This window comes from Amblyomma mixtum, chromosome 1, assembly GCF_055824585.1.
Source record: "Amblyomma mixtum isolate Tamu chromosome 1, ASM5582458v1, whole genome shotgun sequence".
In the NCBI taxonomy this organism is placed as follows: domain Eukaryota; kingdom Metazoa; phylum Arthropoda; class Arachnida; order Ixodida; family Ixodidae; genus Amblyomma; species Amblyomma mixtum.
In genome coordinates this window covers 67768028-67781416 of record NC_143012.1, presented here as the reverse complement: position 1 = coordinate 67781416, position 13389 = coordinate 67768028, and the positions used below count along the sequence as shown (strand labels likewise).

The 13389-nt window shown below is 45.6% G+C and overlaps 1 protein-coding gene across 2 annotated transcripts in view; it reads right to left on the bottom strand.

The window, feature by feature from the left end:
- LOC149366609 (dynamin-binding protein-like) overlaps positions 1–13389 on the bottom strand; it is a 63788-nt gene that overhangs the window by 38665 nt on the left and 11734 nt on the right. For both annotated transcript variants that reach the window (XM_089551463.1, XM_089551469.1), the window contains exons 3-6: positions 8579–8831; positions 5572–6208; positions 3567–3934; positions 649–680 (exon numbers count right to left, since the gene is read on the bottom strand). In XM_089551463.1, coding sequence (XP_089407589.1) covers positions 649–680; positions 3567–3934; positions 5572–6208; positions 8579–8831 — 1290 coding nt within the window. The remainder of the gene's footprint in view (positions 1–648; positions 681–3566; positions 3935–5571; positions 6209–8578; positions 8832–13389) is intronic.

Here is a 13389-nt window from a genome sequence, read left to right as displayed (position 1 = left end):
TGGCTGCAGAACGGTGCCTAAAGAATTCAGGAAATCACGTATCCCAAACAGCATCAATTCAAATGCAAAATGACAGTGTTCTTGAAGTCCCAAAACTCCAAAGGTCGTCATTCGTACAGGCTTCGGGATTTCTGAAAGCCACTTGTTGGAGGTTTGCCTCAGAAAAAAATCTGCTCTTCTGCCACTAAATCTACATTTCTGGCCAATTATTATCCAAGCCAAACACAAAGTTTACACTTCTTGGCTTTCCTGCAGCGAACGAATAATCTCTGTGTGACTATTCCCTCTAGATAACTGTATAAAACTCGTAAACCATCAACCACAGCCTTGAATGTGGGGTCAGGGTAGCGGACATGCCACATCACCAATCCCAGCGTCACCCTCGGCTAGTACTGAGGCCAAGGCCACAATATAGAATGGTTTTTCAGAAGGCAGCTGCTTGCCAGCTCAGCTGAGGAATAACTTTTCACCTTGAATCCTTGTAGATGCACTTGGTCCATACACAATACAACCTTCCTGCTGACAAAAAGTGTACTCTCATGACCGCCCCTACCCCCTCCCCCTCCATTAATTTTATTTCACCAAATTTATTTCTACCCAGTTCACTGCTCAGAGAGTTCAAATAAATGCATAAACTCCTCTGCTCACCTGGTTTGACCTCATGAAAACTGGCCACTTCCCTGCAAAAAGAAAACGAAAAAAAAAATTAACAGGGCAGCTAGGTACTACTTTGTGATGAGACATTCAGCGGCAGCCGTTAGTAATGGGGACTATAATACTGTTCATTCATTATTATTTGTCTTCTTATCTGGCAGACTGCCATGACATCACTTTGTATGTACGTACCACTTAGTCAAACACATATCTTTTGGGTAAGCAGCTGACCACCTTAACCACCGAACCACAGCAGTGGCTTCACTTCATTCCTGCAAGGACTTGGAATGCACTGGAAGGTTACCGTGAAGGGACGCTCAGGATAATTCCGTCAGGTTTTAGTTAATGGTAAGATCTGATAGCAGAACCTTTCATGACTCCGCTGATGTTTGACGACAAACGGTGCTTTCACTGCAGATAAATTCAGAGTTGCAATTCAAGCTCCTGACGTTGGTGATAGTGATGAGCAATTTGAGTTTGCTTTGCTTAATTCCCCATACTTAGTTCCATTTTCACCTTTCTTACGTAATAGAAGTGTCGCCTCCTTATATGCTCCCTTACATCGCCCCCTTATATGCTTTTCAAAAAAGAGCTCTTCGAATTGTTGCGCAAAACATTCAGCATACTCATCCGGATGAATTATTTGCTGTTCTTGGTATCCTAAATGTATACGACCTAGTAACTTATAATACCGCTTCCTTAATTTATCAGATAATTCACAACACACTCAATTTAACTACAGTATGTCTTCATCACTCACTACGCACCAACTCGTCTCGGCTCTTGCTTCCTACAATACACACAAGACATCGGCAAGACATCGGCTCTTGCTTCCTACAATACACACAAATTATGGTCGACAAACGTTGCAATTTACGGGTCCTTACTTGTGGAATAGTCTTGATTATAATGTTCAAATTTCACCTCCACTTCATGCCTTTCAAAAACAATTAAAACATTTTCTACTAAATTCAACCTAGTCTACATTCTTTAGTGCTTTGGTTTGTGTTTGTTTTTCTACAGTGGAACCTCGATTATACGTCCCCCGGTCATGCGACGACCCGCATTTTACGACGAATTTGTGCGGTCCCGGCAAAACCCCCATAGAGACAATGAATTAAAAACCTCAGTTATACGACGCAAATTTTAGAAGGACCCCGCTTCGTACGACGGCTGGCTCTACGTCGGTCAAAAAAGGTCGTCAGCAAACGCAGGCCGGGAAAAAATTTCTAAAAAAAAACTTTGCGTGCGAATCTAAGCACCCCCTTTTTTGCGGCTGAAGATAGCGTTGCCGAGGCCGCCAAGTGCACTCGCTCTCTTTTTCGTTGAGCCTGTGCAGTCCCGAGGAGGCCCGGCCTGCGCGTTGTTGTTGTTGCGACTGAGAGAGAAGGATGAAAAGGAAAGTGCAGGGGCCCCTGCCTACTGGCTCCAGCCGAGCCACCACCGCTGCCAAGTGCAGATAGAGGAGAGTTAAAAGATCAGAGGAAAGATAAAGAGAAAAGATGAGACGCGAGCAGACACTGCTGAAAACACAGATAAGCGGGCGAGGCCGGGCTCGCCGAAGCGAGGACAGCGGGCTCGCCGAAGCGAGGACAGCGGCGTCCACGGCGCTTTTTGTGTTGTTGCTTTCCAACACTGACGGCACAGAACTGTCTGCAGCTATTTTTCTTTTGAATGTTTCCTAAATAAAATGTTTTTTCTCGCCCCGTTTCATCGAGATTTCGCCGCGAAAAGAGGGGCCCGGGGAGGGGGGGGGGGATTTTTTGATTTTCGATTATACGACACCCGGATTATACGACGGTTTCGCGCGGTCCCCTGAACGTTGTATAATCGAGGTTCCACTGTAATTATAACATGTTTATTTGATGTTTTCACTAGTATCCAGTGCCTACTGCTGTAACATGCTTATTGCTATATAGTTGCGTTATTTGTTGCTGTCGTCTGTATCACATGTAATAGCTTACAGTGGTCGGGACCCTTAAACAAATTTTGTTGGGTCCCTGAAGTTCTGTGTTTGTATTTCATGTGTTATGCTAAATAAATACTTTCTTTCTTCTCATATAGTGGGAACTAAACAAAGGTTACAAAAATATCCAGGTTTGATATCCTTAACTTTCAGTTCAATTTGACAAAAATCATCATCTGACATCCCTGTAAGCTCAGTTGCGGAAACACCGTGTGGCGACACTCGCCTTTCACATACTACTAACGACCGAAACTGGATTTTTAGTTCTTAGAAATGTAGTGTGCGTCTCTTTTCTCAGTCCTGAGGCCATTGTGGCCCAAATCCGAACAACTTTCAAGCAGTACTCACACTGCGTACAGCGTTTTCTGTGTGATTTCACTTTTTGCATTTTTTTTACCTTATAAAAGAGCCCCACTTTCACTGAAACAAGCCTCTTTGTCATTAGAAAGCAGTAATCCCTCTACCTTGTCCTTTGCCAGCTGCTGCCACTGTAACCCCGCAAATTTGTTAATCTCATCCGCCCACCTAACTTTCTGGCGTCCCCTGCTACGCTTGCCTTCTCTTGGAATCCACTCCGTTACCCTTAAGGACCAGCGGTTATCTTGCCTTTGCATTACATGCCCTGCCTAAGCCCATTTCTTCCCCTTGATTTGGACTAAGATGTCATTAAACCGCGTTCGTTCCCTCCCCCACTTCGCCCACTTCCGATCTCTTATCGTTCCACCTATCATTTTTCTTTCCATAGCTCGCTGCGTTGTCCTTAACTTAAGCTAGACCCTCTTTGTTAGCCTCCACGTTTCTGCCCCATAGGTGAGTACCAGGCTAATTGGAGAGACTCGGGGGAGGCCTTTGCCCTGCAGTGGGTGTAGTCAGGCTGATGATGATGATGAATCCCTCTACCTAGGCCAAATTCAATATGCCCCGAGAAGATTAAAAGAAGGGTCACCTCTTAAAAGCCGCACTGTCGGAACTGGTGAGGGTGTTGGCTCGCCGCAGGGGCGGCAGCGTGGTGTCGGAAACACTGGCCTCTCTGCCTGTGGAGCCTCCTCTGGTGACATCAGGAGGGGGCAGACTTTGCGGAGGATCGTTCCCAACGGGGCCAGCCGATGCGGGCGGTGATGCCTCTTCCGCAAGGCTGTGCCAAGGCGGAAGGGTCTTCCTCCGCGGCTGTTCCCCAGCCCGGCATATGGGGGCAGAGTTGAAACGCCCCATCTTCCGCAGTCCCACGTCGACGGTCTCCAACGAAGAGGGCCTCACCATCTCCTCAACGAAGGAGGTCGGGCAGATCCCGGTGCGTCCATCGCGCGACCTTGCCTGCAGAGAAAAGTGGCATGCGGTTTAGAGCACCGCTCTCAAGCAATCCACAGTTGTGGGTACACATTTCCCCTCCATACGTTTCCCCTGCTACGCACCACAATGACAGCACCAGTAACGCCAGTCCCAAGTCAAAATCTTAGAGAGCGGAAAGCAACTTTTACACACAACATTTTGAATAAACAGCGCGAACGACGACAAGCACAAGAGACAAGGAAACAGACGACACAGCGCCAAAACGTGTTTCCACACAACAGCAGTAAATACCATATAGTTACCCTCTATGCATTACTTTCTGTAATTGCCAGAGCTGTGCAATGAATCAATCCAACAGAGCAGCCAAAATGACAAACAATACTGTCACGTACCAGAGAATGCACCAACAGATGGCCAAGTGCCTCCCTAAGCATGCTCTGTACACTTCAAGCTTGGCACATGTGTTCGATCCTGCAACTCAGTAGTTTGCTGTTGTTTCTCAACAGCAAATTACTGTCTTTTCAAATAATGTAAATACTTCGACAATGTCTACAACTTCACTTCATTGATACCGTCGTATTTCCTTAAGGGGGGACACTGGTCTTGAAAAGAATATTTTATTAATTTAGTCATAGTTATGAAATTTTCAGGGCACATGTATTTTTGTGCACTGATTCTAGATATGTCATTTAATTTCATGTAAAACAATTCCTTGAGCACTTATGCAACTTTTATGCAAGTATTTTGCGAAGAGTTTTCAAGAAAATTTGCTGCAGGAAACTTGCTGAAATGTATGCCATTGGGTTCTCTTGACACCAAGGAATACAATAAGGGTAAAATTATCATCCTCGCTATCAGAGAACTTGAGTAATAGGGTACTGAAGCTGCGACTTCAGAAACAGGAATACACACTTTCCTTCTCATTTCTGAAGCGACAACTTCAAAGCCTTATAGCTTAGGTTCTATGATAGGCAGGAAGATAATTTCACCCTTATTGTATTCCTTGATGTCAAGAGAACCCAATGGTGTACATTTCAACAAGTTTCCTGCAGCAAATTTTCTTCGAAACTTTCTGCAAAATACTAGCATGAAAAGTGCATAAGTGCTCAAGGAATTGTTTTACATGAAATTAAATGACATATTTAGAATCAGCACACAAAAATACATATCCCCTGAAGATTTCGTAACTGTGACTTCATTAATAAAAATTTTTTTTTCAAGACCAGTGTCCCCCCTTAAGCATGTCCCTCAGAGAATTTCCCAGAACCAAGAAGTACCACCTTCCACAAAAATTTCCTACAGCTGTACCACCTTCCACATGTGTCTAATAACAAAACGGCTAAGAAGACAATCTCCAGCGATTCCCTAGAGGGGACCAATTAATGTTGCTATGGGAGGAGTAAACTAAGGACTTAATGGTTATCAGATCACAGTCGTCATTGGCAAGTGGTTATCAAAAAGTCAAGCCTGTGAAGCCTAAGAAAACAGCCTCCTGAAAGAGTCTACATGAAAGAAGTTAGCCTCTCCTTTACTGAGAATACTCATAAAAGGCATAAACTGGTAACAGTTTCACTGAGTATGACATGATGATAAGAGAAAATCTACACATGAATGAGATCATGAGTCATGCAACAGTACCAGTTACATGAAACTATGCTAACCTGGTACCAGTCATCGTTGACCTTGCCAAGCAGAACAATGACCTCCCCGGCAGACAGTGCAAGGTCACCTTCAACGCTCGCCGGGAAGTCGAACAAGGCTCGGCCAAAGCACGCCCCCGACGGACTGGCTACCTCTGCAACCATGCCGCTCTGAGCCGCCGATGAAGTAGCTGCCGCCGCGTCAGCACAGTCGACGATGATATCAACGTATTCCGTTGGAAACAGGCCCACCCGACCATTGAGTTCTCCTTCGGTCCACTCGTCGTCAACGTGACGAATAAGGGTTACAAGCTCCCCCTCTTGAAATGATAGCTCGTTGGGGTATTGGGCGACGAAGGCAAACTTGGACCGTGCGTATGGCAGAAGACCCGAGTTGAGGCTGTGATAACCGCTGACGTCCGAGGACGATGTCACGCCATTCATCATGACTCCGTTGAGGCTCTCAGCACCGTCCCCTTGGCTTGAAGTAGAAGTGTGCTGTGGCTTCGGGGGTGCCGAGGTGCTTTCGGGCAGGTGTCCGTTGAGCCGAGACACGGGTGGCTGGGACATTTTCGCCAAGATGGAGGTCTTTTCCTCGTCGGAGAGGAGGGTGACGAAGTTTCGGGGAAACTTGCCAGACCTACCATTGCACTCGCCCCTGGTTCAGAGATGGAAGAACAAACAAAACACCAAGGTTCAGCTCTGAAAAGGCAACAAAGTAATGTGGTAGAAAAAAAGATACCACACGAAGGGAAAAAAGAAAACTACATAGGAAACGAAACGTTGGTTCTCTGACTGCAAGCCAGATGTGCAGCAAGCCCATAAGCAATGCGGACGGTTTTGAAATCATTGCGCGAAGTCATCGTTAGCGGGCTAATGCTGCTCAATGGGCGCAGTAAGGAAAGAGTTAATATGAATCCCGTTAATATGAAAATCTCGAATTGCTCACATTTTTTTTTTTAAATACACTGATGCCTTGCAAAAATGGAAGCTCGCTGTTCAAATAATGGAGAGGGTAAAAAACTCAGGGGAGACAATTACATTAAGTGGTCAGTCAGAGCTGCTCGCTGCATACACAGAGTCTGCGCGTAGCCATTCATACTCCATCTTCAGCGACATACTTCCATGGGTGCCCCTTGCATAGATTTTCCACTACAGTAGACCACTATGCGGCGTTGATTCTGGCTTCATTCCAACCTGATATGCGGAGCAGTCTAGACATGTCTGTGCAAAACCAAGTGCACCTGCCAACTGATACCGAGCCTGCCACCATGGTTGGTCATGTCAAGTCACCACTGCACCTGCCAATTCAGCCATGTCGCGTCTGGATACATCCCTTTTGGTGTGGTGACATAACTTCCAGTCTGGTGATAGAGCCATGTCAAGTCACCACTGCACCTGCCAACTCGGCCATGTCACATCTAGATACATCCCTTCTGGTCTGGTGACATCACTTCCAGTCTGGTGATATAGCCATGTCAAGTGACCACTGCACCTGCCAACTCGGCCATGTCACATCTCGATATAAGTCACTTTTGGTGTGGTGACATGACTTCCAGTCTGGTGATAGTCATGTCAAGTCACCACTGCATCTGCCAACTCTGCCATGGCGCGTCTAGATATGTCCCTTTTGGTGTGGTGACATCACTTCCAGTCTGGTGATATAGCCATGTCATGTGACCACTGCACCTGCCAACTCGGCCATGTCACATCTAGATATGTCCCTTTTGGTGTGGTGACATCACTTCCAGTCTGGTGATATAGCCATGTCACGTGACCACTGCACCTGCCAACTCGGCCATGACACATCTAGATATGTCCCTTTTGGTGTGGTGACATCACTTCCAGTCTGGTGATATAGCCATGTCACATGACCACTGCACCTGCCAACTCGGCCATGACACATCTAGATACGTCACTTCTGGTGTGGTGGGTGACATCACTTCCAGTCTGGTGATATAGCCATGTCACATTACCACTGCACCTGCCAACTCGGCCACGTCACATCTAGATATGTCCCTTCTGGTCTGGTGACATTTCCAGTCTGGTGATGTCATTGTGAAGTCACACCTCATCGACTAATCAGCAATTTTTACGACACACGACGTCGTTTTTTTTCTCCAATGAAACTTCCAATGTTATCAAAACCTCAACTGTTGTAACTGAACACTTGCTTTTCTGAATTTTTTGTACAGGACATCTGTAAAAGGCAGTGCAAAAACAAAAGTGACTTGCTGAATGCATTTTTTGTTGTTGTTTTGTGGTGCCGTGTTTTACAGTGTCTAGGTGACTGTTCGAAACAGTGTATTGCACAGATTGTCCACGAAGGAAATTCCCTGTGCAGCTTTTGCTACTTCGGAAACCATGTTCAGCAGCTATTAGCCATCTGGGTGCAGACACATGCTAGCAGTTTCCAAGAGTGAATAGCCTCAGTTCAAGTGATGCCATCACACATCTCTGGGCCCGCAAGAGACTCCATATTTTTAAATATAAGGTAATTAACTTAAAGGTTTAAAAATTTCGTCTTAGTTTGACTTCATACACACTGCTTTGTACAAAAGCAGCTCATTCACGTAGTTTTTCTTTCAAAAATGTTTTATATTGTTTATATTCATGATTCATTCTTACTGATGACCTGTTTTATTGACAGTTTTACTCAGGAACCAGTGTTTCTTGACAAGACATGAATGTACTATCGTGGACAAAAGTGGTACTATACTCCATGCGGTGGGAGCCGGAGCAACGGAGAACTGCGTTGCAATGCCATCTACAGGCGGCATCTGGGATCGAGACAGCCAATGCGTGACCTTTATTATCAGCAGGCATGTCGCTTGGCTTGTTTCAATGTTTCGTGCTTTAGCTCGCCAAAATGCCGTAGTTTTCCGTTGCTCCGGTTCCCGCTGCATGAAGTGTACCACTTTTGTCCCCGAATGTATGCGCTATATATAGCACATCAGCCACCATCTACAGTAGTACATACCACAATAGATGCAGCAGTAACGGTCAGAACTGAGGTACTACTACACACCAGAACCAGTCCTTGTCAATACGCCGGATGTGCACAATGTCTCCACTGCGCAGGTTCATCTCGTCATCCAGCTGTGCAGTCATGTCCTGAAGCACCTTTCCCAGGAGGTCAACATTCCGTGACCCCTGGGTCGCTCGGAGACCAGCGCCGTCCAGCATCCAGGCGTGCGTGAGAGGGAAGATACCCTCCCGTCCGTCCAGTTGGCCTCGCCACCAGTTGGTGTCCACCGCGGCCAAGCCGACTATCAGGTCCCCTGCAGCCAAAACACGATATCTCATTCCAACGGCCTGCAGCTGGAATGAATGGTGCATGCACAGCATGGCAAAGCAAAGGAGTGAAGCTAGAAAGCAGTTTGATCGAAAGCAGACTTTGGTCAGAGCAAGCAAGCTACAGGAATGCACTACTGCCATTATCGTCAGCCCATATAAGGCCTCACTCACTTATCTCCAATTAACTCTGTCCTATGCCATCTGTGGCTGTAATATATTAAGGCGATTGCATTAAAGACCCCGTCATCCAGAAAATTCGCTGTCGGCATCAGCGTTGTGAGTGAAAAATCCCTAGCATGGCTTTGGCAGGTGGTCCCCAGAGAGCAACCTAGGAGGCAGATGGGCCGCCTTGGTCACGTGACCTTGCGGAGTCTTCACAACCTGCCTATAGGATGGTGATCAAACTGCCCACCGTGGCAGGTGGCAGTTAAATTAAGGATCGGTCGCTAGGGAAAAGCAACCTGGGGCGCACAAGGCCCACCGCTGGGAGGACCTGCCATCGCACGGCAGTGGCGCATCGCTTAACCGCCGCACCACTGCCCCAGGGGGGGGGTATGGGGACTCCCAGCGATCTATGAATGTCAAGTGGAGAATGAATGACCTTCTGAATATGTGGGAATTAACCCATTACTCTATTGTGTCATACTCTTAAGAAGGAGCCTAAGTGTCCCTTCCAATTTTTTTTTGCGGTTTCCTAGCTTCTTCCTACCTACTTACCGTTTTCACTCGCTTGTGCCCTCGCGTAATCTGCGTACCTCTAATTTATTACTGGTGTTTATAAAAAAAAATTCACACACTATCTTGTCATCGAGATTAGATATAAGGATGAAATGCACTGCTGAAAAAGCATACTGTAATCTAGAATGGCTGGTCCTTAAGGGTAACGGAGTGGATTCCAAGAGAGCAGATGAGATTAAGAAGTCTAGCAAGCCAGTTGGCACATGCTCAACAGGTACAGGCACACCGTGATGAGCCTGTCCACTTCTTTCGTCCTGTCTCAGTCCCACTGCGGCTTTTACCTGAAGAGCTAAATGCATTTCATGCTTAAAAGCTTGTCTGCCGCTCCTGATATGTTTACTTTCCCTTGTGAACCACTCCATTGCACTAAGGTACCAATGATAATCTTTCCTTCCCACTATGTGCCGTGCCCATGTCCATTTCTGACATATGCACATTCCATGACATATGCACATTCATTTCTACCAAAAACATCCCGTGACTGGAACCATCTACCTGCTGACCTGGTCGCTATCACCGACAACCACCAATTTCGTACTTGCCTTACTAACATATTTTGAAGCCCTTTTTTATTTTCTTTTTAAAACTTGCACTGGCGCTTATCACGATCTGTATGACTGTTCCTTCATTTTATTTTTATTTTTTTTTACGTTGATGCTGTACTCTGCTGCATTTTGTTCAACCAAACTATTGCACATTTGTAACCGACCCGTGTGCTTTGAATACGTGCCGTTTTTGTTCTTTTTTCGTTGTTGTTGTTGCCTTTATATTTTTTTTTTCTGTTTCCTTTTATTAACCAAATTGCATAGTGTCCCTTGTGTTTCTGCCCCTCCCCTCTACAATGCTTTTGTAAGCCCTGAGGGTAAAATAAATAAAAAATAAATAAATAAATAAATTTCTTCAAGATTTCAGCTAGGATATCAACTCACACTTGTTCCCTAACCCGCTTGGCTCTCTTTCCGTCTCTTAAAGTTACCTCGGTCACTTCCTTGTTCACAGCTTGCTGGATTTTCCTATTTTCCATTTAGTCCTAAACTGAGAACACAACAGGAATGCATAGGCTACCGTTACACAGTCCAGAGCCAAACAACAGGATGTTGGAATGTAAGCTAACTAATAATCTTCCACAGCCACCAACATGGGAGATGCAAAAGTTGACAGACTAAACATCAAAATGCCACACATTGCACTTAGAACAGATCAAGTTTACTATCACCCTTAGCACACCTAAGAATAGTTTACAGAAGAAGAAAGCCAGAAGTCACCGAAACCAAGGAGAGCATAGGGGAATGTTGCTTTTCTTGTTAATCTGTGGTGTTGATCAATAGGAAATTAACAGTGCCACCATTTTATGGCTGAATGATAACTGATTATAAAGCGGAATAGTTAGAACTAAAAGTGCAGCTGCATAAAACCTTCCATTCCCACTCTTCGCTGCAACAATCTGGATGCGCACCAGAATCAGGAGCACATTAAAATAAGCAAGGCACTATGGTTGGAACTCTCACGAATGATGCCCAATCGACCCTGCGTCCTGATAGGAAAAGATGCGAGAATCACACTGATCTGCCAACAGGAAAAAGAGAGGAAAGAAGATGCCCAAACTGCGGCGTTTTCGGCACACACTTCAGTTATTTTAAATGCGTGCCACTTTGCATGGTAGTCTCCTTCACAACAAAGAAACCTTCCGCACCTCAAAACTTGGCCCCCAAAATTAGACACTGCCGAAAGGCCCCGGAGAATTCAAAGCCCAAACTGAAGAAGACGATTATCAGCTGGGCGCACCACTCCAGTTGTAGTGTACAGCGTGTAGTGCACGCGCGCTCTCCTTCCTTTTCGATTATGAACATCAAACACGCCCGACCTGTATATAGATTAATTTGTAAATAGAGTACTTGTATGCAGTGCCTCTATCCCCCCCTATCCTTTCTGGCTGTCCCCTCAACTCTTTCATTTCATTTCTCCAGTCTGCCTGCTATTCCTTTATTTCTGCTGCCCCAGCTCAGGCGCTTCCCATAGCGATAGCAGATGCCGGGGCTAGCAAAAATAATTTCCTTCCTTTTATTATTATTTTTAAATAAATCCCTACTACTACTACTACTAAAATCAACAACCAAAATGCTTGAACAACACAGCCTTCCTGGTCTACCATGCTCATGCATTGTTCGTAACACGCACGCTTGCAACACTGCCTCTAATCCTCGCGGCCTGCCACTGAAAAACAGCAGCGCAGCGTGACAGTTTCCAATCACTCGCAAAACTACCAGTACAGGCAGCATAGAGTCAGGCCAGTGAACCATTCTGTTGTATTCCAAAGACAGCTGTGAATCTTTCTTTCTGTGAATTTTTTTTTTCCTTGACAATTCCTCTGCACATATCAAACTACCCACGCTACAAAGTGCGCTAGCTTATGTTTTGATGTCATTTTTATATTTTCTCCACTTGTTTCCCTTTACTCCACAGCTAAAACAATAAATGCGGGTTCAAAATAACACCCCGCAAGACTGCCACCCTGCATGCGGGCACAAGCGCGTCTCTCTTTATCGCACAGTGGGAGACAAACAACACATACCAGGAGATAAGATAATGCAACTTGAATGCCACTACTTATTTGCTTGCATGCCTCTAGGTGTGCAAACACACCATACCACTCCAGCATTGCACACAAAGCAACCATGGATCCTGAAGACAGAATCAGGCCAAGCAGAGCCACCTTTTAACCAGTCGGTGTAATGGCAACAACAGTGTGCCAAGGAAGGGAGGTTGGAGCTAGAAAAAAGGTTTGCTTTGGTTTATTAAGGTTTAACGTCCCAAAGCGACTCAGGCTTTGAGGAATGCCGCAGTGAAGGGCTCCGCAAATTTTGACCACCTGGGGGTTCTTTAACGTGCACTGACATCGTACAGCACACAAGCCTCTAGAATTTCGCCTCCATCGAAACTGGACCACAGCGGCCGGGATCGAACCCTCGTCTTTCGGGCCAACAGCCGAGTGCCATAACCACTGAGCTATCGTGGCGGTGCTAGAAGGAAGGGTGTGAGGCACAGAGTCAATTACAGGTTAATTTCCGCATTCCTTTACCACCTCAATCTGCCCAGAGGGTATTTACCCCCATTCATTTTTATCAATATGCATTGTGGTAATGATATATCTAAATCTCAAATCAGTGACATTTTCATATATTTTTTCCTTGTGGTAGCTATGTCCACAGAGGCTGAATCATACTGACAACTGACCTCTCGCAAAGAAAATACTTACCAGGGTAATTAGCACTTATCACTGTCCGACTGAGCACAGTCATATGCTAAGCACCTAGAAGTGGGCAAGTCGGTTCTGTTTGCCATTTATTTTTGGTGCCTTTTCGTAATAATCATAACAACAGGAACATGGCTACAAATGAAAGCTACACAACTTCTTGACAGTTCTTGCAGTTTAAAAAATTCATGTTCTCTTTCTTAAATTATTTAAATGAGTGAAGGGGGCAGAAAACGGTCATCGCGGGGGCTGCAGCCGGCCGCTCCCCCTCCACCACGCAATTTGCACGCCCGCGCACTCTCAACGTTGCGCGGGCAGCACCCCACATTAATTTAATTTAAATTCCCTGTATTTGTACATTTCTGGTGTACATTTCTGGAAGATTTCTGGTTCCTACATCTCGCAATGACTATGGCCAGCACCGCTTCGAGTATCAAGGGGTAAAAACTTGGAATAAAATCCCCTGTGCAGTCCTTGCAACGTCTAATCCTTATATTTCACTGAAGACCTTTTTTCTGTCACAAATAATTACCTGATTTACAATGCAGATC